This window comes from Melopsittacus undulatus, unplaced genomic scaffold, assembly GCF_012275295.1.
Source record: "Melopsittacus undulatus isolate bMelUnd1 unplaced genomic scaffold, bMelUnd1.mat.Z mat_scaffold_597_arrow_ctg1, whole genome shotgun sequence".
In the NCBI taxonomy this organism is placed as follows: Eukaryota; Metazoa; Chordata; class Aves; order Psittaciformes; family Psittaculidae; genus Melopsittacus; species Melopsittacus undulatus.
In genome coordinates, this window is record NW_022994448.1 from 21,467 (window position 1) to 48,968 (window position 27,502).

Sequence of the window (27,502 nt, forward strand, 5' to 3'; positions counted from 1 at the left end):
AAGAAGTAGGCATGTAAGAATTCATTCCTCATTTGGACTTTAAAAATAAACTAAACTGTGTACTTGGTATTTTGGGGGGGATTGTGCTAACTGCTGCTGTATAATTTAAATAACTTCAGGTTAGTTTCCAAATGCTTTATCTGTCCAGCAAGACTAAAATTTTGGCCTTGATCTATAGAAACTTATCCATGGAATGGGTTTTACTTGGATTTTTTTTGTTACAAGCGCTGCAGAAGGCCTATCCTAGGCATGGCATTAAGTGCTTCTTTAAGATACAAACTCTGCCGAATGTTTACTTTCCAAGTGAAGCTGTTACTTTAATATTCCACAGTGATGGCTTGGTTCTGAGATATTCATGAAGAGCTTCTTCACCTATACAAGCACAATAGTCACCAGTTAGCATAGCAGCTAAATAAATGTTGTCAGTCACTGTAATTGTATTATTATTAAGAAAAATAATAAAATGCGTTAGCCAGTATAAGAGTCGTTATGGAACAATGGAAACTCATTGACTTACCCTCCCACTGAGATCTACAGAACTGGTTTGACAAGAAGAGGCCAAATCCAACAGATGTGGAAAGAACAAGGAGCTGGAATTTAACAAGCAGCCACCTGGGTGGGACTGAAGCATCGGTGGTCTCTAGATAGCCACTGGGGGCTCATAGTTGAATTTATGAACTTCGGTTTGCCTATGTTACAGTTTCTGGGTAGAGAAGCTGTGTAGAAATTGGTAGTCTTTCTTTTCCTGATACTATTACTCATTTTGGTTTCAGAAAATGGGATACTTGCTAGAGATTCTAAAGGCAAAAATCCGTTGCGTCACTGAACATTTTTTGTTGTTTTTCTTTGCTGTGAGGCCTGATCTGTCCAGACTTGCGAAGTTTCATTGAAAGATGAAACTTCACTTTTTTTGAAGCTAGTGTTGAAAAGATTTTTTTAAATGCATCTTTCTTCAGGGCTGTTGGCAGATTTTGATAACATTTTAATGCATAAAAGTTTCCCATGGATTTAGAAATTCAGAAGAATTCATTCATTTATTATTCTGAGGAAAATGAAGATTTTGGCCAATAACCTTTGCTGCTTGGCAGCATTTTGTAACCTGTACATAGTTCTGGACAAGCTGTAATATGAATGCTCTGAGAGGAGTTGGAGGGGAATATTCTGTGTGCTGTAGCATTATCGGACAGATGTACAGGGAGGGCTGAAACGGAGTCATTGAGGCAGAATATTGTAGGGATGGGAGAGGATTATTGTAGTTGGAGGCATGTAGGAGATGCAGGAAATGTATCTGTAGTTCACATTTTATTAGGTGGACTCTACACAGGTGAGGTCAGATAAGAGATGAGGGAGGGAGAGAACAACTTACCTAAATCTTTCCCAAAGCCAGACTGCTTAAATCCACCAAATGGGGCTGCCACATCAGTTTTGTTGTATGTGTTAATAAAAACTGTTCCAGCTTCTAGCTTTTCACTGATGTAGAGAGCTTTGCTTATGTCTTTCGTGAAAACTCCTGAGGCTAAGCCATATTCTGTGCTATTTGCCCGTTGCAGCACTCCATCGACGTCCCTGTGAGGGAAGGAAATGCCTGATTTACAGCTAGGCAATATAAGTGTTAGCAACCTCCCACCTTCAGTGTCATTGAAGCTTTTCTCATGCTCAGTCTTCTCAGTTATCTTTTCTAAAGTCAACATACTAAGGACTAATCAATGTGTTAACATGACAGATCTACAGAAACTCACGCTTGCTCCAGACTTACAAAGCTCTCAATGTTATATGTGACTGGTTCAGAAATGTCACTAAGAAATGTCAAAGTTGTAGGACACATACTGACTGCTCAGCTACAGTGCAGTTTAGGGATTAAAGAGCAATACAAAACCACTTGGAAACTGACCTTGGCCATGAATCAGTTTATGAAATCAGTTTGCTAAAATTTTGTCCTGTGTTACAACTTAATGGAGAATAAATGCTGAAACTTGGACTTCCATCAAGCCACAACTTTCCAGGCCACTTTTAGGGTGCTATTTTCTATTTGTATCTCCGTGCATAGTTTATGGATATGATGGGTTATCTGTGTGACTGGTTCTTAACTGCATTATCAAGCTATAGAAAATTAAACCTAGTGGAAATAGTTACATGAAGTTTCTGTATAGGGTTTTAATCTCATCTTGTGTGTAAAATAATTCCTACGATTTGGAATGAAAGCTATTGAAACTGGCAGTCTACAAAGTATATAGAGGGATTTTCATTTGCAACAGTAATGTGCCAGTGTTACACAATGCACAATGCTAATGTAGTCTTTTGTGACAGAGAAAAATAAGTGATTCCACTGTAAGAAATACACATTTTAATTTGATCAAGCTGTTGTAATTACCACGTAAGTGTCAGTAAAAAGGTTTCTCTGAATACTGAGGCTTACTTAAGAACTGGCATTCTATCCTGTCACACATTGCTAACAGTATTATTTCTATATTGATGTGGAGCAGGATACTATAGAGGGTATTTCCTCAGAATTTGGCTGGAAGCCGATCTAGGGACCCAGGCTGGTGTTAACAAGATTTAACAAAATTGTACTACGTATGCTATCATTTCTACACTTAGGGTGAAAATGAGAAAGTTTCTAACAGTAAACTGGAGGAAAACATACCCATTTTTAAATTTAGAGATGACCATCACAGGACCAAAGGACTCCTCCTGGGCAATATACATATGGTCTTCAACATCCGTGAATACAGTGGGTTCCATGAAGAAACCTAAACAGAGGACAGAGCATCATTCGAACATGGCAAAAATGCTTCCCAGTTCCTACTGTCCAGGCCACCTCTTTTCCATACTTCACACTCATAGATAAGTTGAGACTTCAAACAGAAAATATCAAGATTGATGCGAATGACGTATGAATGCATGTGTGTAAGCACCAGAGAAACAGCAGAAAAAGAATGAAAGAATGGCCTGTATTGAGCAAAGCAACAACTGTTCCCTGCCAGGCCAGAAGGTCTGTATGCCACAGCCCAGGTGACATGCTTTCTGACAAAAGGAAGACAAGGTTACAGCATACTACAGAGGCCACTGATTTTCTTGTTACCTTATCAGCAGATAGACTATAGCCATTAAGATCAGTATATTCCAAACAAGGAAAACTATGCGATGGGCAAGAACTTTGCCTAAAATTTGTAGATGTTCAAGTAAAGAAAATTCTGAGGCAAAGAACCTGTCCAAAAGCTAGCACATCATTGGCAATCTAAAACTGACCCGCTGTTATACACAAACAATCCTGGTCATCTACATCTTGGTGAGTGAGTGCATTCCACTTTGAGTGGGCAAAATCAACTTCGGAGATTTTATATATATGCTGCCCCTTCCATAGGACTTCCTGTTTAGTTTTGTTACACTGATTTTGTGTAGGTATGGATCTCCACTTTCATTTTATTTAGGGATGCAAGCGTTTTCAAATTCTGATGCAAATGTTTGATAAAGGGTAGATGTCCATGAGAAAACAGTGCTTTCTTGCCTGTCCACTAAACTTACCATGCATGTTATCTATATAGCAAAAAGAGGGGTTGATAATAATACCTTATACAAACTCTGCTAGCAGTTTCCTCAGTCAGCTTTAGTGGTAGTGTGATCTAAATTAATATACTTATGGCACATGAAAGTTCAAGGATAGAGCAAAAAAAGCCTCAGTGCCTCACAAAGAAATAGGAATAGATGAGGAAAAGATTCTTGTACAGACTAGATTCTGTTCAATTTCATATGTTAAGCTTCAGTTGCAGAGCTTCTCTTAATATGAGACCTGAAAACCCTATTCTCAAGTGGTATCTTGGACTTATCTGGTACTGTTCCCATGATATTGCTACTTCACATAATGCAGCAGAGACAATCATGATGGCTTTTGTTTCAAGTGTAGAAGTTCCAAACACCTCTGAACAGTATTTTACCTGGTCTATGAACTTGTCTTCCTCCATACACTAGAGTGGCTCCTTCTTTTACTCCAATTTCACAATACTGCAGCAGCTTCTCCAAATGTGCCTTGTGATTTTGTGGACCATGGTCTGTGGATCTATCGAGTGGGTCACCAATTTTCATCTTTTTTATTTCTTCCACCTACAGGTTACCCAATTAAAATGAAGTTATGCAACACAGCAAATAGTTGGTAAAATGACCTGTGATTGAGGGATGCTTTGGGTTTTGTGCTGTGAAGTTGGGCTCTAAAAAAGGGCTGGATTCTTAGAAGGTGGAATGCTCCTCCCTTTCTAAAATGAGGCTTTGCCTTATGTTGGGTGATGTTCTGAAAGTTTTGGATGCTGTTTTCATGTACTCATTCTCTTCTGCTATTAAGATAGGCATGTAAAGCGCTAGGTTTTACCAGTGGTAAATGAATTATGACAGTGATTTCCTGTTCTTGAGCTAATAAATGAATTCTTCATCAGTACAGTGGATTTTTAATAATGACCTTCATTTTATTCTAGCTGTGCTTCCAATATGCCTTTTCTTTAGGCTTCACAGCAGGCTTCAATCACATTGATTAGGTTCAGTAATTCTTTTTATCTTACTTTCATAGTCAAATATGAAATATCACCAGAGGTGCAATATCTATTTCAGTGTCACTTATCTGTGCATTACTGATGAAAATATCTCCCATCAGTGCCTTCCTTTTAACTTGTAAGAGGTTCCTGAGAAGGAGCATTGCCTATCACAAGCAATAATGAGAAATTAAACAACTGAAAGTAAGAATAAATGCTTATTCTTGTTAATGAAAGAATAAGTGTCTATCATAGTGGAAGTTTGTGCCATGATAAATTATCTGCATAAACTTTAGTCCTTCAATAACTTACCACTTTGCTAACAAATTCATCATGGATTGATTCTTCCACAAACAGCCTGCCAGCTGCAATGCAGTTTTCTCCTTTGTTGAAATATACTGCTCCCATACCCTGATCAGGGAAAAAAACCCATTAATATTTATATGCATCCTTTTGTTCACTCTCCCTTTCATTCTGTTCCTTGGGTTACATTCTGTGTTTGTGACCCTCAAAGCATAATGCTTTATGTAAAGGGGCATCAACAATGGAACAAGCAGACTAATCTTAGAACTGGCAAAGACACTTCCACAGAAACAAATGTCTCAGGATGAACCCATTAGCACTGCTCTTTTCATTTCCATCAGCATTCCACAGAATCACCTGCTGCAGCATCACAGAGGAGAGGGCTGGCAGCACCACCAGAGAATATAAAACTGCTAATCCACTGAGCCATACTGCTTGTGTTGAAAGTCACATATATCTGGGTGAGCATTACCTAACTCTATTTCAAGAATGTGAATTCAGATCTCATGCAGTTTGTTCTTTTTTATTTATCAAGATCTGACAGCTGATATTGCTCTTCCAGGGGGTAGGGAGGTGAGGGAAAGAAAAGCAGGACAAATGAAACTCCTACAAAATCGTTTTCTGGCAGATACAAAGGCATAAGGTTAATTTGGCTAGTGAAAATACTTTGCAGCTATACGCTGTTATGTTGTATTTTCTAATGTATATTTCTTGTAGTACTGATCCCTACCTTTTTGGTGCAGTATGAACAGTTTTTACTGTGATGCCTAAATAAAATCCTGCAGAAAAAGAGCCTGTTTTCTGACAGATTGCATGATTTTTCATGCAAGGCCTCCCTACAGCAGTTTTTTGGCAAGAAGAATATTGCAATACTGTGAAGATGCATCACAAAGGCTTGGAATATATTTGACTTCAAAGTAACATTACCATTTTTACAGCTCTGTCAAGTTCACAGTCACTGAATATGATCAATGGTGATTTGCCACCAAGTTCAAGAGAAACTTTCTTCAGATTAGTGGCTGCACTGTAAAAAAAATACATAATTATATAAAAATCCCATTAATATAGCTGATTTCATTATTTCCTTTTAACCATATCTAGTGAAAATGTATAAACCTCTGTTTTCCAATAGTAGAATTCTACATAAACAGCCATAAGTAATTACACTTTTCTATTACTTCTACATGCACAATATAGCTAATAATATACTTCATAACTAGACGGAGCAGTGTGTATTTATGAATCTTTTGCTGAGAGTACCTCTTCATAATCTGTTTACCAGTTGGTGTTGAACCAGTAAATCCAACTTTGCGAACATCAGGATGTTCAGACAGGTGCTGTCCCACTAAACCACCTATTGGGGTGAGGAAAGGGGTTTAAATGGACAGTACTAGATATCTTTACTACTGCAGCAGCAGCACTGGAACACAGAAAGAGCTATCAAAATGTCAGTCAAGTACAATATCACATCCTTATTTATATTTATAGCTTTATTCATATGACTATGAAAAGTCTCACTTATGTTAACTTGGATCACGTTAGTGTCTCCAAATTCTCCCATCTGCCTGGACTGAAGAGCTTCCTTCTTAATATTCCACTGTAGGTGGAATAATCTAATTTGTAATCTAATAACAGAGCCTACCACATAGTTACTTTGTCACCTTTCTCAAGGAAAGAGGAAAATGGTGTCATTGGGTAACATGTTTGGACCATTACTAACGTATAGTGCACCTTACCAGCTTGCTCTAGGTCTCACAGTTACATTTAAATACTTTCAAGTGACGAGAAGATTAAGAGAAAAAATGAAGTTTTTAGAATTAAATAAAACATGTTTCTTTATAATACATTGTTTTTCAGAGTGTTCATGCTATTTATGTGACCTTGTACAGGGTGTAGGAGGCTGACAGCCCCTACCACTAGCTAGAGCCAACTGACAAACAGGTATTTCCCATTCTGCTCTGGAAATATGTGGCATTGCTCTATGACGCAGTTTGCAAGCCTACTATCTGTGAAGACACAAGTGCTTAGTTAGTAGGTCTTCAAAAAGGTAAAATTCTAGTTCACCAGTTTTAGCATGATCTACTCTTCCCATAAAAATTATCAGTTCAAGTTTTACCTGAACCAGGCAGAATATTTATAACACCCTTAGGAAATCCAGCTTTAGCCGACAGTTCTGCAAACTTCAAGGAAGTCAGAGGTGTGACCTAAATAGAAACATTCAGTGTAAGTCTCCTATTTAATTAAATGTGTGATGATAACTTTTTCTTTCAATGTATCTCAATTTTGATACACTACTCATCTTACACTATTGACAAATTAAAAGTGATGGCTTCTTGCAGAAGAGAATTCATTCTTGAAAATGAGAGTAGCATCAGACCAGAACTGAGATAATCACTACCCTGTATCATCAAGGTGTTTTGTATTATTTTACATGCACTTTAAAACATATGACACGGGCAACCTATGAGTACATACGACAGATCATATGGGTGAAACTGGCTAGATTGCTAGATTGCCTGAACAAATAGTGGAATACCTGAGCCACCTATACGTTCCTTTTTGGTTTTACCTGAGCTGGCTTGAGTACAAGTGTGTTGCCTGCAGCCAAGCATGCTGCACTCTTCCATGCAAGCATCATCAGTGGGTAATTCCACGGGATAACAATCGCACAGACACTTAAGGCAGGGAAAAACAGTGAAAAATTACATTTTTGATGGCAGCTTTTTAATGTCTTCTCTGTATGTCAAGGCTGTCACTAAGAAATAAAAAGCTATACTTACCCAATGGGCTCTTTCTTGGTGAATGTTAGATTATGGTTTGGACGGGCCTGGTTAATTGGAATTGTAGCACCCTAAAATACAGAGGGCGGACAAATCTTGGTACTTATTAATCATTTTTATTACAAATATATTTGCCATGTAAGTATGTTTTGGAAAGCCACAGAGTAGGCTTCAAAACCAGAAGCATTTTTGCATCAGAGAAAGGGGCAGGGGTGCTTGTACTGTATGATTTCCTACTATGCATACTGTAGTCAACTCCTGATTTTCAGTGGGATGAAATAAATGCATAGATAACAAAAGTATGGAAGAACAGAACGTGAGGGTCTGATGAACAAAAAGAAGCTGAATTATGTCCTTGATTGTGGATTTTAAAGATACTTGAGGAAAAGCTGTTGGACCTGTGCCATGTGCTGTACCACCAGGCAAACTCACCAGCCTTGGTCAGAATGTAGGATAGCTCATGAGTCTCTGCACTTATCTGCATGATGACCACAATGACATTCTACTCTATGAATAATTAAGACCTGACTAAGGATGCAGATCCACTGTGACACCTCAGCAATTTTCTTACACATTTAGAGTCACATTTTAAATCCATATTCTCCATTTGGATACAAACTGTCCTTTTCCATATTCTCCATTTGGATACAAACTGTCCTTTTTTATTGCTAGGGAAAATCATTTTAGGTAAAACTCTATTTTTGCTTTGTTTTTGATTCCTTGATTACTTTTGCTAACAATGCTTTTTGGCACTGTATCCGGAAAAAAAAGAAAAGGTAGAGAAACACTGACATTGATTGTTTCCCTTACAGATTCACTTGCCTGAATTTTGTCACACCATCCAGCAAAGTATCTGAATGTTTGCACAGACATTCCAACATGGGTCTTCAAAGCTAAAGTGTAGAGAGCTCCTGAGTCAATGGACTCTATTGTTGCTAATTCTTCTTGATGTTCTTCCATCAGGTCTGCAAGTCTTTAATAAAAATGTTAAAAATGCACATCAAAAAGAAATTACATCTAACCATTGATGCCCTAAAATTATATTTGTTATGGGAATTTGGTAATTAAAATAGCATTTTTACTGAATTTTGACGTGGAGCACTGGAGCCATTGCTCATTTGTGTCAGTAAGAGCTTGAACAATTGCCTGTTAAGCTTGCAGATGTCTTCATATTGGCTATAGTAGACACTGGATGATAACATGAACTGTGAAAACTTAGTTGATTGTTCAATTATGGGTTTGTCAATAAAATAGTAATTAGAACAACTGTACTTCTTTCCTGGTGTACTACAAGGAGCCAATTATAGAAAATAAGACTAGTAGGTTAGAAAGCAAATACACAGTAACATAACAAATGTCAGCTAAACAAAAGTAGCGGGAAGGAGTATTTGGGATCTTGGTTTAAGATTTGAGAAACCAGCTTCCTAATGCTGTTTTATATTGTCTGAACTTGGGACTGAAATATTTGAATGCTAGGTGCTTCAAAGGCACCTAGATGTCCAAAGATGTAGCTCCAAAGCTGTAATCAACTTGAATTTTATGTGCATTTGAAAATCTGTTCCACAGTCTCCTTGAGCCTCAAGTTCTCCATCTGTTAGATTTATGAAGCAGCACAGTGAGGTGTAGGAAAGACTGCATTAAATATCATTGAGTTAATAGCTGAGTGTCTCAAAAACATATCTGCACATACCCTCATGAGGAGCTCTTGCAAATTTAACGATCCCCTGCTCAGGCAAAGAGGCCTGTTTGCATGAATTATTTTTTACATTCAGTCTTGGATCTCTCACATGGAAGTGAAACAGATGCACCAATGTTTTTCTTAAGCTTCTGTCTGTGTTTGGTACTCAGGCATATAATCAATGCTCCCATGTGATTTTAAGAGCTTAACCAAGTGCATTTCACATCCTGTAAAGAGTATTCATAACTGAGTGTGAAACCTATTTTTCCATTATATATATTCTATCCGTTTAAAGCATTTTCAGAGATGTGGAAAACTACTCTTTAATACCTGTTTAAACTTGGAGACCCAGCTACATGTCAGGGCATCAGCAATAGTGTGTAAAAGAATGGATACAGCATGTCAGGGACAAAGGAGAAGGTTCCATTTAATGCATGCTTAGTATCTTCCATTAATGACTCCTTGAGACAAAGTAGTAGAGCTAGGGGTTTTAATGGTACAAACCTTCTCTTTGATTCAGCACACAAAATCTCTAGTTTGAGCAGAGGCCAGAGAAAAAGGGGCCTTGTTTGAATTAAGGTTGACCAGAAAGAGGTACTATTCATACTGGGAATGGTTTGCAACATAAACACTCTCATATTAGCTACCCCTGAGACGCAGTCACCTAAGCAAAGAAGAGATTTAATCTAGGAATAATCTATGCAGTGTAGGGGAGTTTACATTTTCTATATGCCCAACAGTTATTCTTGCAGATCTTGCAAGTGTAAAACACAGAGCAGTAGTTCAAAGAACTACTCAGTTTCTACTCAGGGCAGAGTTAACAGACTTTCAGGCACTTATACACATTCTTAGTACAAATTAAACCCAAGTTCATATATGCTTTGAATCTGTGCACACTCATGAAAGATTTATGTGTTCAACTGTATTAAACTTTAATATGAGTTCTGACTTGCCCATTTGCTGTTGTAATGACTACTCAACTTCTTTACAAGTCCTGCAGGCCTTTTTCTGAGGCCTCATCACATACCTTATGAGACAAGTAGAGTTTTCAGTATAGCTTTTAATCTCTTTTGCTAAGATACCTGCAGTGCTTTGTGAAACATAAGATTTTTTAATACTTCCTTTTACATCTACTTGGGTCATAAGGATATGGTAAAAGAGGGGAGGAGAATTTACAGCTGAAGTATTAAACAAAGTAAAAAGTCTTACAGCTCTATAAATGTTCAAATATTAATGTACAAATGTTCTGCTGCATTGACTACAACAGGACATAGACCCATGTATCCCTACTGCAGGAATCATATTCTCCCCTGCTCCTCTTCCTTAGCTACCAGTCTAGGTTGGATGTCTGATTCCTCTGACAGTGGGATTATGAATATCCATCATACTTAGAAAAGGTACGGAACAATTCTTCAGAGGAACAAAACAGATACAAGCTGCCCTTCACATACCTGTACATGAGTCGCCCTCTTTCCCTTGCATCCATTCTTCTCCATTCACCATTTTCAAATGCCTCTTTTGCTGCTGCCACTGCCTTGTCAACATCAGCCATGAAGCAGAAGATACACTGGCTATTACCTGTCCAAAGGTACCATTGTGTTAGCCCAAACTGAAAGGCTGGGATGCGAACTCATACTCCTTCCTCCTAAACTTCTTGACTGGGTATAAGCAAATACTTAATATCCTCAATCCCAGTAGTTTTCACAAGCAGAGTTAAGCTGCAAAAACTTCAACCACAACTGATGTGGCAGGATTTGCAGGGACTCAGATTCCAGGTCTTTCTTCTTTGTCACAGCAAGATGCTGTGATATTCCACTGGATTTCACCCTCACTTTTCCACGTATGAAATCACTGTGGTATTACAAAAGTTGGAAGTCTTCATATGTGGCATAATGATCTGATACCTAAACAAGCTAAAATGTTTAGTATATTCCATTTCTTAGAAATGGAGTTCTGTTACCATAAACCACTATACACACACACCATATTTTATGATGATTGAGTTCTACAAATGCACATCTTGTAAATCCTAATACAGAATTGTTATTGCTTTTATTTCATTCTGTAATGAGTTTCAGGAAAGGTACCAGAGTCTGACTTCTGATAACAATGATATTTGTGGCATTGATTTCAGCAAAATTTGTTTACTTCATAATTAAATGGCAATTACACGGACACAGAGGACTGATGTGCAACTGTATGCATTTTTCTGTTGAAAAGTTATTTTTCTTACTGGGAATTTAAAGGGACATTTTGAAGTCACACTTGCCCTAAGACATGAGACTTGTGAAAAAAAGTAAACTAAAAACTGAAGTTGATGACTGTCAGAATATATATATAATAACCTACAAGAAAACTTCTTTAGCAACCAAACTTCAGCATTTTTTTGTTTGCAAAGCTAAACAAGAATGAAATCAAAGTAAAACATACAGCTGGGTATGGAAATTCATGTAATAGCTGAGTTGGAAATAGGGGTTTTTTTTTGCTGTGCAGCTTGACTGAAATGGAAAAAAACTGTAGAATATACAAGGTGAGAAGTAAATTGAAACTTCACATTATTTCTAGGGGCTTGTTTAATGTGTCCTGTACATTTTGAAATTAGCACTATTCAGAGTTAGTGGTTTAGATTTTTTAGTAGGCAAAGAAATTGAAATAAATTGGTATTGATAATCTTTAGAAATTACTTACTGATCCATCTGCTGGATTTATGGTGTCATATGTTTTTCCATCATCAGCATTTATAAATTGCCCATTTATGAAACATTGGTATGGCATATTCACAGTCATGTTGTTCGTATTTTTGAAACCTAAGGGTGAAATAAACAACAAATTTATTTACATTTTTAATAACTAAGATTTTAATGTGGCTGAACAAGTTTTGGTATCAGAAGCCAATGTCCAGATGAATTTTAGCATCCTAATCTTCATCAATCATCATGGCTTGACTTCACGAATGAAGATTTGGGAGCAAGTGTGGGTAAACCCTTCGGGCCTGCGCAGTGGATTTTTTAGGTGAGGCACAGCATGTGCAAAACTGGCCCCACCCATTACACCTGAGGTTTATCAGCCAGGGCCTAGCAAGCTTGGACAGTGGCAGCAAAGTCCTCAGGTTGTAGGTTTGATTAGAGTACCCTTCTTTTAGATGGATGGCCTTACAGGGCTAAGCAAGCTCCATCTGCCCAGGTTTGAAGTTAGAGTCGTCCTTCTCCTAGGATGCTTGCCCAAAGACTAGTGAGGCCCATCCTGCCCATGGACACACTTTGTCTGACCCTTCAGTTGAGGACCTGTCTGGCATAGGAGACCCTACCAGAGGCATATGGACCACCAGCATAGCTCTCAACCTCACAAGGACATGCAAGCTCTTTCCCCATGACAAGGGGTTGTCCATGAAAGAGATAGCATCCCAAGTAGCTGTTAGGAGTGGACAAAAGAGTAAAATGAAAAGAGAAATCATATTTTCCCCGAATGCCAATGGCTATACTCTGAGACAGTTAAGCAGATTTCTTCCCTTAGAATCATAGACTCATAGAATAGTTAGGGTTGGAAAGGACCGTAAGATTATCTAGTTCCAAACCCCCTGCCACGGCAGGAACACCTCACACTAAACCATCTCACCCAAGGCTTCATCCAGTCTGGCCTTGAACACTGCCAGTGATGGAGCACTCACAACCTCCCCGGGCAACCCATTCCAGTGCCTCACCACCCTAACAGTAAAGAATTTCTTCCTTAGATCCAATCTAAACCTCTGCTGTTTAAGTTTTAACCCATTACCCTTTGTCCTGTCACTACAGTCCCTAATGAATAGTCCCTCACCAGCATCCCTGTAGGCCCCCTTCAGATACTGGAAGGCTGCTATGAGGTCTCCATGCAGCCTTCTCTTCTCCAGGCTGAACAGCCCCAGCTTTCTCAGCCTGTCTTCATATGGGAGGTGCTCCAACCCCCTTGATCATCCTCGTGGCCCCTCCTCTGGACTTGTTCCAACAGTTCCATGTCCTTTTTATGTTGAGGACACCAGAACTGCACACAATACTCCAAGTGAGGTCTCATGAGAGCAGAGGTAGAGGGGCAGGATCACCTCCTTTGACCTGCTGGTCACACTCCTTTTGATGCAGCCCAGGATACAGTTGGCTTTCTGGGCTGTAAGCTCACACTGAAGCTGGCTCATGTTTCATTTTCTCATCTACCAACACCCCCAAGTCCTTCTCCACAGGGCTGCACTGAATTTCCTTTTTGCCCAACCTGTAGCTGTGCCTGGGATTGCTCTGACTCAGGTGTAGGACCCTTGCACTTGGCATGGTTAAACTTCATGAGGTTTGGCATCAGCCCACCTCACAAGCATGTCAAGGTCCCTCTGAATGGCATTCCTTCCCTCCAGCGCATCAACCGAACCACACAGCTTGGTGTCATCGGCAAACTTGCTGAGGGTGCATTCAATCTCATTGTCCATGTCACTGACAAAGATGTTAAAAAAGACCGGTCCAACACCGATCCCCTGAGGGACACCACTTGTTACTGGTCTCCAATTGGACATTGAACTGTTGACCACAACTCTTTGCGTGCAGCCACCCAGCCAGTTCTTTATCCACTGAGTGGTCCACCTATCAAATTGATGTCTCTCCAATCACAAGATCTCTATATTCAAACCAGTACTAACCCTGGTTAAGGTTGGTCTTAGTGGATGTCAGTCAAAAGCATAATTCCCATATTCAAGAAATCCTGCCCTGCTTAATGATTTAAAAACCCACAAAATCCTCCTCTCACACATATTTTTTGAAGAAAGTCTTAGGAGAAAAATCTAACACTGTTTGCTTCTGCAAAGTGGAAAGCCTAGAGCCGTTCTGACTGAAGCATATTGGCAGGAGAGTGCAAATATCTGCCCATGTGTAAGCTACTCCACTGTTTGTTCTTGGTTTCTGGAATATTGTTAAGTGATATTACATATATACTTCCATTTCAAAATGTAAATATAGTAAAAACAGAAAAAAATCACAAATAAGAGTTTCTATAATCAAATATTTGTTTGCTTTTCCTACTGCATCATGCAGTCCAATAGCATTGTCTACCCTCCCCCCAAAACCAAGAAAGACTAAGCAATAAAAGCAGAATAAAAGGTCTTACATAATCAATTACTAACTCTTCTTCCTTGTCTTCTCCTCTGAATTTTCTGACAGCCGTTTGAATGAAGTCTGCAAACTTAGTGGCTATGTACACGTCTTCATTTTGTAGTTGAAGCCCACTATACTTCTGCTTAATTTTCTTCTAGCATTCTAAAGATGTTGAAGAAAGAATAAGTTTAGTTATAAATAAAAGAATTCTTCAGATAATTGAATCATTAGAAGGTTGAAAAGGATCAAAACTGGGCACCGGTTTGCATGCATCTGAATATGTGAATGTGTTTCTCTGACAACACTAGCATGGAGGACGTGCATTTTACTGAAATCTGTTGGTTTAATGGGGGTGTTATGGAAAACAAAATGTCAGTTCTGGAATAGTCTTAGGTAAACTTTTGGAATAAATGACAAACAGTACATATTGATAGATTAAATAGTATATGGGACTACTCTACCCCATACATGGACGACATTCAGAGCTCTATGAGACTGGTAAGTAATATGGACAATGATCAATATGTTAAAAAAAGAAATGAACAAAACAAAACACTGAAATGCTGGTTTTATGGTATGGCCTGGAACAGCTGAATTTCAAGAGGAAAGTAGCTGATGTGACCCCAACACCAGATAAGCTCAATGCACTTGGAAGCATGGGCTCAATTCTTTCTGTGAAAGGGTACTCTTTTCCCTATGTGGAGTTCTTTGTTCAGCTTCCCAGTCAGCCCCCTGGTCTTGAAATACTTGTCACTGCATGCAGACAAGTTTGGGCATCACTGTGCTCCCCCCATGGGGATGATGTTTCTGAAGCTACAGGGAATTTTCCTTCCGTAGAGACATCAGGATTACATCAGTATCTCCTAATTTGTACAGCAAAAGCATACCTCATTTTCAAAGGTAGGAAAGGGAATAGTTAAGAGTATTGGAAAATATAAAGGGATTTTTTTTTTAACACTACTTGATGAACCCTGATTTAAAAGCACCAGGAAAACTTTGTTTCCATTAAGGTTGGCTTCAAAATGTCATTATTTTGAATATTTTTACCTGACAACATGCATAGAGGATGCTCCGGATTTGAAGAAGTCTGTGGAATCCTCAATTACAGCAACATGGCTCAGAATTCCCTTCCAAATAGCCTAATAATACATAAAAATAATTGAGGCAATAGTGAATAATCCTCTAATTGCAAGAAGTATTTCTCAAACTGTATTTTCTGTGGTATCTGTGCCTACAGCACGTATTATCTCAAAGGATTCTAAACCAGAAAATGAATTTAGGGTAGTCTGTAACTGTCTAAAGATCTGATGTTAACCAATAAATTCATCAGCATAATTATCTAAATCTATGATTTTGTCCATGGTAATTTCATCTAATCAGGCAAGAAATCTGAATAGTATAATGCTAACAATTTTCATGCTCATTTTTTTAAGAACTTTATCTTCCAAATAGTAACTTCCCATTGCATTCTGTAATACATCAACAGCAGCGGCAAGGACAGCCTGGAGCACTTTGTGTCTGGATTGATGGCATTTCTGGCACCTGGACAGAGCTGAGAAGCAGTTTAAACTGCACACATGAGATGGAGATTTCTGCTAACATGAATAGTGAAATAACTGGTAAAGTATTATTTCAATTAATTACAATTAGGTTTCAGAGTTAGCAGGTCATGTTATGAACAGAATAGTTTATATTTCCTTTTGCTCTTGTCTCAGTCAGTCAATAGCTCCAGGCAGCATTCAAACTGCTGACAAGCAGGCTGAAGGTATTCTTGAAGCAGCAGTTTGAAATATTAATGCATCAAACTGCCAGATCTTTGCCAAAAAGTATTTGCCCTGTAGGAGAATAAACAGAAGGGAAGACATCTGCGATTCATTTGCTCTGGCACAAAACTTTAATGACAAATGTGGCTTTCAGCTAAGCCCCTGACACTCACTACAGAGGGAAGGATTACAGGAGAGGACAGAAAAGTACCTCTCTGGTTATCAGAGTTGCCCCACTGCTGCATCCCTCTGCCAGCTAGCACCTTGCGTGTGCCTACAGCAGAAGAGAGACAGTGCATGCAGGTACAGTGAGAAAACTGCTGCTCTTCTCTTTAGGCTCCTGTTCTAAGACTCCCTGGAGCTTGTCCAACAGGACCACTCTGAGCACATCCTAGTGAGTAACAGCATAGTGAAGAAAGGTTTTCATAACTGCCTAACTCTGTCAGTGCTGAAAACCTCACTGTTGTGAGGCAAAGCTCCATTTGCTTTTCCTCACTCCCACCTTCATCGTTAATAGATATTTACCATAACTGACCCTGCAATCACTGTCTTTGTACCACTTGTATCTGAAACAAAACTTTCTAAAGTGACGTATAAGTACTCTAATGAATTCCCAGTTTCACCTTAATTAATGTCAGTAACTGAAGATTCAACCCCATACTCTTTGAGGAGTGCCTTTTATCAAAAAACAGTTTGCACAGCTAAATGGAAGATATGCCTTGCCTATAATGAGAAATATGTAATACTCTTGTCTGAAGTAATATCCTACTAAAGCAGGTTACTGAATTACCTTAATATCTTCTGCCATCTTTTTCTCCTCTTCTGTAAGTTCCAAGGCAGTTGTTTCATCAGTAGAGAAGTACTTAGATGCAGGGATCATTTTTCCATCCTCAAACTGCAGGTTTCTCACTAGCACCTGAAAATTGAGAGGATATGATTTTAAATTATTTGGGACGTAACACATTCTCATGAGAAGAGTTTTTAGGCATTAATATGGTTGTTGAAATAGCGAAGTAAATTGCTTGCAGTAAAGTTCCTACCTGTCTTTCAGATTCTTTCCTAGTGTTAGTACATTTTAATCCATATTGGAAATGAATATGGATTGAGAGAGAAGCAAAACATTAATACCTTCTCCTAGGATAGCAGAGGACTGATAAACTCCAAGTGAATTCGCTGTCATTAGCAGCTGGATTTGTATAGCTTGACAATTCTATCCTACTTGCACTTCTTGCTAGTTACTCCATCCATGTTCATGTTTGCCAGGGTGAGTACTTACCATCTTTCCATCATTACCAAAAATGATTAGGCCATTCTTGGTTATAAGCCCAGGTCTTGAAGCACCTTTTATTGCCAGTTCTTGTCCAGTGGGCACTGAAGCATCAAGTAATGATGATCCATAAAAGGTAACCACCTAAAAGTAATTAAAAGTGCACAGATCCTCAACATGCTCTAAAGTTCTAATAATGATAGTATTTTGAAGCTTTAACATAATATAAATAAAACTACCTAGACATGGGAAATATGTTACAACATTATTTCTGTATCTTCACAACCCAGAACATGTAAAACTTCAGAAGCTGCCTAAACTTGCAAAGCTGCTTAAACTTGCAAAGCTGCTTAGCTGTAACCATGTGCATGCTGGAACCAGCGCAGAAAGGGAAGCACGATTTGACAGTGCATGCTCAGAGTGAGACACAAGCAGAAGCCTGGCCCTGAATGGTGGAATCCATCTCTTCTCCCATGCTGGCAATGCTGAACACTGCCTCTCTCGGGCTCATCTGCTCTTTCTGGGGTCCCAAATCAGTGACAGTTCCTAGACATTACGGTAGAACCAGGCTTTGGAGCAGCCTACTAGCAGATGAATAACAGTTAAGTAACAAAATATGGACATCACAGCCAAGAAACAATGTGATTTGAAAATATTTATGTAAGTACAATGTGGACCAGTTGTATAGTGCTTTTAATATGCTGAAATGAAGTGGCTGGGGTTGGATAAAATGAGATAGATTTATTTCTGCATATGACCTAGGCACAAATCTCTAAAACAAAACCTTTGTTATTTCAGTAGCTGACAGTGTTTCATTTTGCTGGTAATACTATGATGTTGCCCACTGTTGCATGGGTTGCATTATGCTGCAATGCATGCCTACCTCCCAAAATGACTGGCAGAGTCTGCTTCTACCCTTCTTACTTATTGCTTTGTACCATGCCCATTTTTTTTCATACATTACTCTAATCTTTCATTGAATTAAATGGAGCTATAATTTAAAGTAAAATATCTTAACTATTGTATTCTGTACATTTGTGTAGGTGCCTGTTCTAGATATATACAAAACATGCAGTCACCAAATGAGAGCTACTCCAGTGTAAACTCTCATTTGCATTCACCTGTATAGACACCTTTAGTTTTGTAATTAAAAAAAGGTCAAAAAGAAGATATAGAAAAGAATAATATATTTCTGGCTTTCAGACCATACCTGGCCATCTATTGTTGCCCATGCCCCAGGAACTTTATCATGCCCTCGAATCCAGTTGTGCAAAGATGCTGCAGGTTGGTCCCAGGAGATCTAGGAAATCAAGACATGCCACCTAATTCTCCTCTGTGTAGGTACAAATCAAATTAGTAATATATTCCTATATAAGAATTACAAATTCTCCCTCCTTCCTTTTCAGCCATTCATACATCTAGAATACAGTAAATATCTGGTCTAACAAAGAACGATTAGTAATCTCCAGATGGCTAATCACCAAAGACATAACAAATGGGATGTTCTTAGCTCTTCTGTGTTCTGTGCAGTCTGTATCTTTTCATAGATTCTTCTTTTCACACTAATATAATGAAAGTATAACTCTTGCTGCTGGGTATTAATTCACAAATAATATTATGGCTAACAAAGTTAACAAGAATAGTATAAATATAAATAAGTGTACATCTGGGCTATCACTTTCTGCTGAAAATTATCTGTTTACAGCTTGGATTCTAAGTTCTTTACTAAATCTACAAGCTTCTACTGAAATATTTTCAAATAATTTACTAACCCTTTATAAATTGTTTCAGAAATAGCATCCCTGCTACAATTTCCAATTCCTGCAAGACTTTGAGAAAAAAAAAATGTTTTAAGAATGTCATGTATATCTAATATCTAACACCAATGAAAATATATTCTTTTATCTTTGCAGTATTGTGAGTGTATGTACAAAATGACTAAAGAAAGTATCAGAATAGCCATTAAATAACAACATTCCAGTATCCAGCATCCTTCTTAGTTTAAGCACAAAGAATATTTAGAAGTAAGTTATAAGCCAATAAAAATAGTTACACAGCAGGGAGATTAAGCTAGTTCATTCCAAGGAAGCTCCCTATATGTTATGTTAAAGCGATGAATAAAAATATCCTTATTCAAAGCTATTTATTTCTGAAGCAAGCCAGGAATTGGACTATGATAAAAAGCATCTCCTACAATGCTTCAGGTAGAAAGGACTATATTCACTGTGGCCAAGAGACTGAAATTGTTGGAATAATTTTTCCTTTTTTTTCACCTTTTTTATGATTTTGTACTGATCAAGAAAGAAAAGAAAAGAAAAGAAAAGAAAAGAGAAAAGAAAAGAAAAGAAAAGAAAAGAAAAGAAAAGAAAAGGTAAAACATCCAGCATTCACTATCATTTTATGGTGGGCTTCCCAACCACAAAGAAGATCCAGCGAATGCAGGTGGGGACCAGCTAATGCAGGGGGGGATGCTTGTACAATGTAATTCTTACATGGGTGTTTAAATAGTTTTTTTTTATCTGTTGTTTATGTGACCTGTTGTTTTGGTTTTTTATCCTAGTGCCAAAAGGAAAGGTGCCACTTGATTTTCCCAACATCAGATCTATTCCTGGTAAAGAATTTAGTATGGACTGCTGGTAAACAGAGATATCTATTCAATGCTGTGGAGCTACCATCTAGCTGTGTGTAGATGATCCCAACTTGGTGAACAAACATCAGATTTCTAAATATCTGTAACTGCTGAAAGGGAATAGGAACTTACCTGGGGTCCACTACATGCATCACTGGAGTTAACCCAGGAATAAGAGGTGAAGAAACAACTGTGTTAAAATTCGTGTTAACTACATATTACTACTATTGTAATCTGAGTTAATAACTTTTTTAGTGACATTCATGAATGCAATGTTATTTAACATACCTCTGCATTTTCCTTTTTCTGGATGCCTTCGTATGTTGCCCCTTCTTCAGGCTGAGGTATACGAGGGGCTTTACCATCAGCAATTAGATGTACAGCTTCCACCTAAGTAAAAAAGGAACAGAGGTAATGTTAGCTTGGTTTACCTTTTTTCCTCAGTCATACTTGGGAACAACAGCAAGAGACTTTCTGCCACAAGGGGAACTGGTTTATTTTTAAAAGCTAAGATTACCAAAGTCTAGGTGACCAGTGCTGCACTGATTACATACACATGCTTAAACCTCTTTGACAAAAGAAACAGCCTCAGAAATTTGATGAAAGTGCCTAGTCACCAAACATATACCAGCTGCCTAAATTCTGCAGGACAAGAATGTGGCTCTGTATGATTGCATTCAACTCTTTTCTTTTTCTTTCTGCAAAATGTTATTTCTCTGCATTTAAATGGAGAGGGAAGGAAAATCTCGAAGAAGTCATGCTGAGTATTTTTTTATGCATTTTCTTTTCTTCATTTAAAAGCAATACACAAAAAGGACAAGCATAAAAAATCCAAAGCAAATCCACCACAGCTTTGACTATAAAACACCATCCCCCTCCTCTTTTTCAAGAAATCTGTGGAAAAAGCCATATTCCAAACAAATTTGCCTTCTTGCTTTCTGTGGAAATGGGGTATGCTCTGCCTGCTGCCAGCAACAAATACTCTGAGGCTACCTCCTCAGCTGTTCTGAAGCAGTGCAGCTCCACTGAATTCTAGGATTTGACTGAGCACCATAACATGTGCCTTCCAAATGCATGCATCTTGCCTGTATTCCTTCTACTCTCAAACTCGTGCACATGCTTTTCTCTTCCTCTTAAAATGCTGATATTTAATACAGATGAACATACCATAGCCTTTACTCCTTCTGGGAAGAGAAACCGTTTTACAGGTCATCCACAGTATCATTTTGGCCCACATCACATTCTCTCTGCAGAAGGATTGGTCCAGTGTCCAAGCCATCATCAGCCCAGAAAATAGTAAATCCTGCTTTCTTATCTCCTTGAATTAAAGTCCTGGACATAAAAAACAGCCTTAGGATAAGTACAGACAGTATGAAAGTAGCCGGGGATATCAACCCTTCTGTTACACATTCATTTACTTTAGATAGATAGAAAAGAAAATCCTGGCTGTCTTTAATACCAGTTTCATTGTTCATTTCATAGTCAGGAACACACAGTTTTGATACTGTTGATGTGTGGCTTCCACAAAGTGACATAAATGCTGCAACTGAATCCCATGTGTCTTATCACAGAGTTCATTGTGATAATTTTTTTTCAAGTATTACTAGTGGTAAGACACACAAAGCAAAAGATGTGCAATAGTTATGATGTAATTTGAAAGATGAAGCATCTAGACAGCATATTGTCTCAATAATGCATAATTGCTTACTGTAATTATCTAAGCCTCATGACTTACCTGAAGGTCAGAGAGGAAAGTACAGCTGTCTCACAGCTGAAAAAAGATCTAAACTAGGACTGGAAAATGATGGGTATGCAACTGTTTCCAGAAAGTTATTAAGGGAATTTGTATCCAGTCAGATTTGCAGCTGCTGTACATGAACATACAGCCCTGCTTAAAATAGACCTATGCTGATTTACATTAGCTCAGGATCTGCCTCCGAGTCTGAAGGGAACTTCAGCCAGTTAGACCTTCCAATTTTCCTTTGGAACTGCATGTGTCTCAGAATGATGGAATCAAACAGGAGTGTGTTTAAGGGAGCAGCCACAAATGGAGAGATAGATCTTCTTTCCTGCATTGTTTTTAACCTTTTTTATCCATTCAAACACCGATGCAGTTTTCAGTCAGACTTATCTCATGTAAGTACTTCCTTGGCAGTCCATATATGAGAATCACCTGACATCGGGTTTATGCACTTGAAAGTTCAAGTGTATAAAATTTTGATTGTAAAAATATTAATTGACAATATTAATTGTAGGCACTGAAACCTACATAATTGAAAGGAATAAATCACACGTTTGTGCAGAACAAAGAACAAACTCCAAAGACAACTGGGGAAGTTGGCAAGTGTAACAGAAGTAAAAGCTTACAGAACTTTTGTTAGCCCATATCAGATGTTTCACCCATTTGAGCATCACTTTTTCTGTTTTATACTAAAAATTGCAAAAGAGCACCCTCGTGAGAGGTGGATGACCTCAGGATGGCACTGGAAGAGAGGAATATATTGCACACAAGTGTCCCTGATGCTGAATAGGCGACATGGTAACTACTGCGTCCCCCTCCGCTGTCCAACAGCTCCCTCTGCAGACTGCTGCTGATAGCAAGCTGGCAACAGCTAGAAGAGGCTGTAAAGGTTGAAGTGAGGAACCCTCAAGAGGACCAGGGCCCTTGCCCGTGCCTGGTGCCCCTTTAGCAATGCCTAATTCTCACAGGCTTCCTCGGTCACGCTGTGAAGGAAAAAGGTCTGATGAGTAGCAGGGCTGTAGCCACAACATGTGGAAGAAGTTGTGATGGGGGCAAGGTGTGCGAGGACAAAACACAAGAATGGTGTGAGAATCCTATCTTAGATTAAAGGTCTTGAGACAAAAGCCTTTGCCTGAGAAAGCAGAAATAGATGCTTACAGAACGAGTAGGCAAAATAAAGCAAGACTTGGTGGTATACCATTGGGAAACACTCTCATTTCTTCATCTCAGGAAATTCCTGAGAGTTTGTATCTACATCTTCCTGTGGAATAGATCTTGATTAACTTTTCCCCTTCTAGAGCTGTCTAGACATGCAGTTTCACATTTAACAACAGACTGCAGAGTCCTCCTTTATTTAATCAAATTCTACTCCCTGATGTCTCTGCTGGCTGCCCTCTAACTTTTGATTAGAATGAGCAATCATTTCTTATTCACCTTTTCATGTCTTTCATGGCTAAATACACTGCTAGTATATTTCCTTCCCAATGACCTTTTTTTCCAGCCCTAAGACTCCTAGTCTTCTATCATGTGGAGACTGTTCTATTCCTTTGATCATCTTTCTTAGCCTATTCTGAAGCATTTCTAGTTTCTTCCTCTTCTAAATTAGATGCAGACAGTATTTAACATCCTTCCATGGCCTCTTTTCTGAGTGGCAACCATTAACTTGAATTTTATTACTGCTTACATATAAGTATTTTTCCCTTCATGTGTATTACCTTACGGTTTTTAACTTTGAATTTGACTTCTCACTTTCTTAACCTCACTTTCATGTTATCACATTCACCCACTTGTGCAGGAAAGGTATTCTTTATTAGATCAAAATCAAAGTGACTGATCTAAAGTTTCTTCCTTCCCTTTTCAGCCCTTTTAAAACTGTTATTCTCTTGCTGTTTTCCAGTCTCCTGCACCAATGCAATCTGAAGGAACAGAAATGCTGCAGACTGTCCCAAACCTGCAGAACCTTTGCTTGAACATCCCCTGGTCCTGAGGAAAGATTTCTTACTCATTTATCAGTTTAATAAAAGTTCAGCTCAAGAGATTGTTCTGACTTGTTCTGCACAAAGAGGGGCTCTGTGGTAATACGATCTTATGCTACTCCATCCTGAATACCAACACACACTTCCTACTGTAGTATTCTCTTTGATAAGCACCTTTTTAAAATCACCCCTATCACTCTACACACCTCCCACCTTGAACACAGTTGGGAAAATTATTATGATTCAATTTTATACCTTTAAAAGGTTGGTCTGTTTTTTTTTTTTTTTTCCTGGACTGCCTTACTCTCATTTTTCATCTGATTTGCCAGAGTTTATGGTCTTCTTGATTTTACTTACTTGGACACTACTGCCATTTTTGAAGAATTTCCTTACATCTCTAACAGTCTCCTCTACTCCTCTGTTTAAGTACTTCACCTTAGCATTTTTTTCCCATTAAGGATTAAAAATACAAAAAAAGCAAAGTACGTTTTTGCTTTGAATCGACAATACTGTGTCTTTAGCTAATCACCATGCTGCCTGTAAGGTTCTTTTAAAATTATTCCTTCATATTTAGGCAATTTCTGACTGAATTTAAACACTGTGATAATGGCATTTATGTTGTCACAAGAATTTAGATCTAAGTCCACTGGGGTATGATTACAGTGTAGTTCTTTGACAGGAACATTTTGAATCTAGCTTTCTGCATCACTCAGGAGGACAGCAAGATAAGGTTTTATTCTTGTAGATTCTCTTCTCTCTCCTCCCTTCCCTTAGACTGAATCAAGCCCCGCTGTGACACATATCTAGTGCTTGTGGGGAATGAGCTACAAGGGCTGTGTCCTGCCTATGAAAACTCCAGACTGTAGCTTTGCCTATATAAGTAAAATATATGAATGTACAGATCACTGTATGTCACTGTCCTTCCCAGAGTAACAGCTGCACTTGAATTGGAAATCATAATGAATCTCAGGTATGAAATGCAGCTCATGAACCAAATACTCAGCTGCTTCAGTGAAGTTCCTTCAGAGCACTTGCAAGACAACAGAACTGTTGATGTAAACACCCGTTTACGTGAGTAATGGGTACAGACTAACATCCTAATCGGACACACACATAGTTTCGATACACAAAACTCACCAGTTGATTGCAGAAGCTCCTCTGTGGCGTGGCAGGATGGATGGATGGTAAATAATTGAGCCATGTTTTGGGCAATCAATAACATCCATGGGGATGAACTGTGTACAGAATGGAAGGACATTTAACTCTGCTCCAACCGATTTGTAGGCTGCAACTACTTCCTGGATAGGCTTGCCTTTAGCTCTCCATCTGGGGAACTTAAAAACAGGAGTTCCATCCTTCTCTGCTGCCAGTGCTGAGGGGCAAGAAAAGTAAATTTTTTTTAATTAACATTTTGTGTTAAAAATCTAAACTGGAACCAGAGAGATATTGCATGACAAGTCAAGCAGATCAAGAGTATGATTACACAGTGCCCTTTGTGCTGTTCTGTAAGCTGTCTAAAAACCTTTGGCTTGGATATATTCTATTGAGTCCGTCTTTTATTCTCATTCCTACAGCTTACTTTGTTCTCAACTTTAAGGTCACCCAATGAAAGCAGAAAAGAATGATGAATGCTACTGACTACTTAACAATGACACTTAGTTACTTGTCCAGTCATTCAGTTTGCCTGCAACTGGCTTGGTTTAGCAGAACTTAGTTTTCTACTCAGCAGTTTGTATGTGACTATGACTACGTACAACTAAGATTCACTTGTGTCAGCAGCAGCATTTGGGCATATGGTGAAAATAATTACAGATGATAGTGGTCTTCAGTAATTTCTTCAAAATTCCGTTTACTGATGCCTTCTGGATATGCCTTTGTTTATCTGTGAGGCACACATTTTATTTGAGCTACACTCAAATTAAGCTCAAAGATGAGAAAAAAAAACCAACTGCGCTAACTGTAGAGAGAATTTTCAGGTGTTTGATAAATCCATTATGCAACTGCTTAATATCTCATCACAGAAAGCAAGAGTCAAACTCTACATCTGTTAAGTTGTATGCATAATAGGAAGAAAAGGGAAAACAAGAATAATTGTGGAAAATTCATCTAATTTATATTTCTATACACATTTTTATACTTTACTTTCTTTTTTGCACTTCTGAAACTGGATCTTGCCTTGATCTAAGCATCTTTAGCCTATTACATAGGTCTTAAGTAAATACTTAAATACAAGCCCATGGAAGTTAGTGTGCACTACAATTTCTTTTAGAAACAAAAATAGTAGCTGTCTGAGGATATAGAAACATTTTTATATTTTACTTGAGACTTAAGCTCTTTGAGTCATCTAGAAGTAAAAAGCAATAAAGTATCTGGTAATTTTTTTTAATATTGGGAGAGCAATAACTATTTTATGGTTTAGTTAAAGTAAATATACAATTAAAGTAAATGGAAGATTTACTCAATTACATCTACTAGTGTAATAACTGCACACTAAAAGTTTATATAATGTAAAAGTATTATGGGATGGTCCCAGAGCTGAAGAGTTGAATAGTTTTTTCTAAACAAATAGTTGCCTCCTCTACTTCTTCCAAATTAAATCTTTGTGATTTACTCTTTTAAAGTGATTAACTCTTTTAATGAGGTAGAATTACAGAATGCAATAAACTTGAGAACTATATGCTAGCTTGGGAGCACCATAGTCCACACAAGTAAAAGTTACATTTCATTCTTCTCTCATAAGAGTTCTGTAAAAACATGTCAGGACCTGACCAAAAAAAGACCCCAGAACTGAGAGAGATTTGAACTTTAGACAGCTCATAGAATGTTAGTTTTAACTTCAGATTATCCATGAAAATACATTCCATTCTGACACTTCTATTTGCTAATCATATTATTTCACTATTTTTGTGCCAGTGAATAAAAAAAAACCCTAAAAGGTTACAATTCAGATTATTCCAAAGTAGCTGCTTTGTCCAGCTGGATTCTGTTCTATGAGTACAACTCTGTTGTCGAGCAGCAACTCTTTCTTTAGGAAGTCTAGAAAGTCCTTATGCATTCTGACAGTGGAAAAAAGGCAGAGCAAAGTGTCCTCTAATGTTTTCAGTCTCTTTTCCATAGTCTAGGTGGAAGAGAAATAGGCTCTGCAGTACACTGCAGCATACAAGCTTGTCAGGACCGGCAGAAAGCTAGGGATAAACAGTCTTGGCTCCACACCTTGAGTGTCACAGCCAGCAGTGAAACAGATGACAGACATTTGTGCTTGAGTATTGGCTCAGCAACTGTTTTGCTTTAAGATACATTTCTAGTTCAAAATTACCTTTGGGATGTACATTCAAATAAGGTTCAGAGATCAATTTATTTTTCAAATATCCTCATGGCTAGAAACAATTTTAAATATTGACAAGGTTAAACTGGTTCTGAGACCTGTGTTTGTTAAAGCATAGTTCTTATGCTGAATCAGTGTTATAAGGACAATATATGCAAGTCATTTCCATACAGATATCACCTCCCACAAAAGGAAAGTTTGTTACGTATGCCTGTAATTTTAAGATTTGGATTAAACTTACACTTACCCAAAGGATCAGCTTGTCCATTCTTGTCAGGCACTGTGAATACTCCCACAACTTTATGTCCCTCTTTTCTCAGCTTGTTATAAACTTCTTGCCCAAAATACTTTGACCTATAAGGGCTAGCTTTAGCTTATGTTGATAAGCCTGGTAAAAAGAATTCAAACAGGGCAT

At 38.2% G+C, this 27,502-nt stretch overlaps 1 protein-coding gene across 1 annotated transcript; it reads right to left on the reverse strand.

Annotated features, from left to right (window-relative positions):
* Positions 1-238: 238 nt before the first annotated feature.
* Positions 239-27,502, reverse strand: LOC117438791 (mitochondrial 10-formyltetrahydrofolate dehydrogenase-like). Its single transcript, XM_034074183.1, is given in 26 exon segments — positions 239-337; positions 340-372; positions 1,367-1,566; positions 2,645-2,750; positions 3,936-4,101; positions 4,833-4,931; positions 5,751-5,847; positions 6,084-6,177; positions 6,940-7,027; positions 7,393-7,498; positions 7,604-7,674; positions 8,426-8,576; positions 10,733-10,832; positions 10,835-10,859; positions 11,970-12,084; positions 14,395-14,540; positions 15,439-15,525; positions 16,940-17,065; positions 17,426-17,560; positions 18,627-18,716; positions 20,334-20,435; positions 21,213-21,250; positions 21,253-21,377; positions 24,900-25,134; positions 27,335-27,433; positions 27,436-27,502. Coding segments are annotated over 26 exon segments (2,721 nt in total). The 3' UTR covers positions 239-317.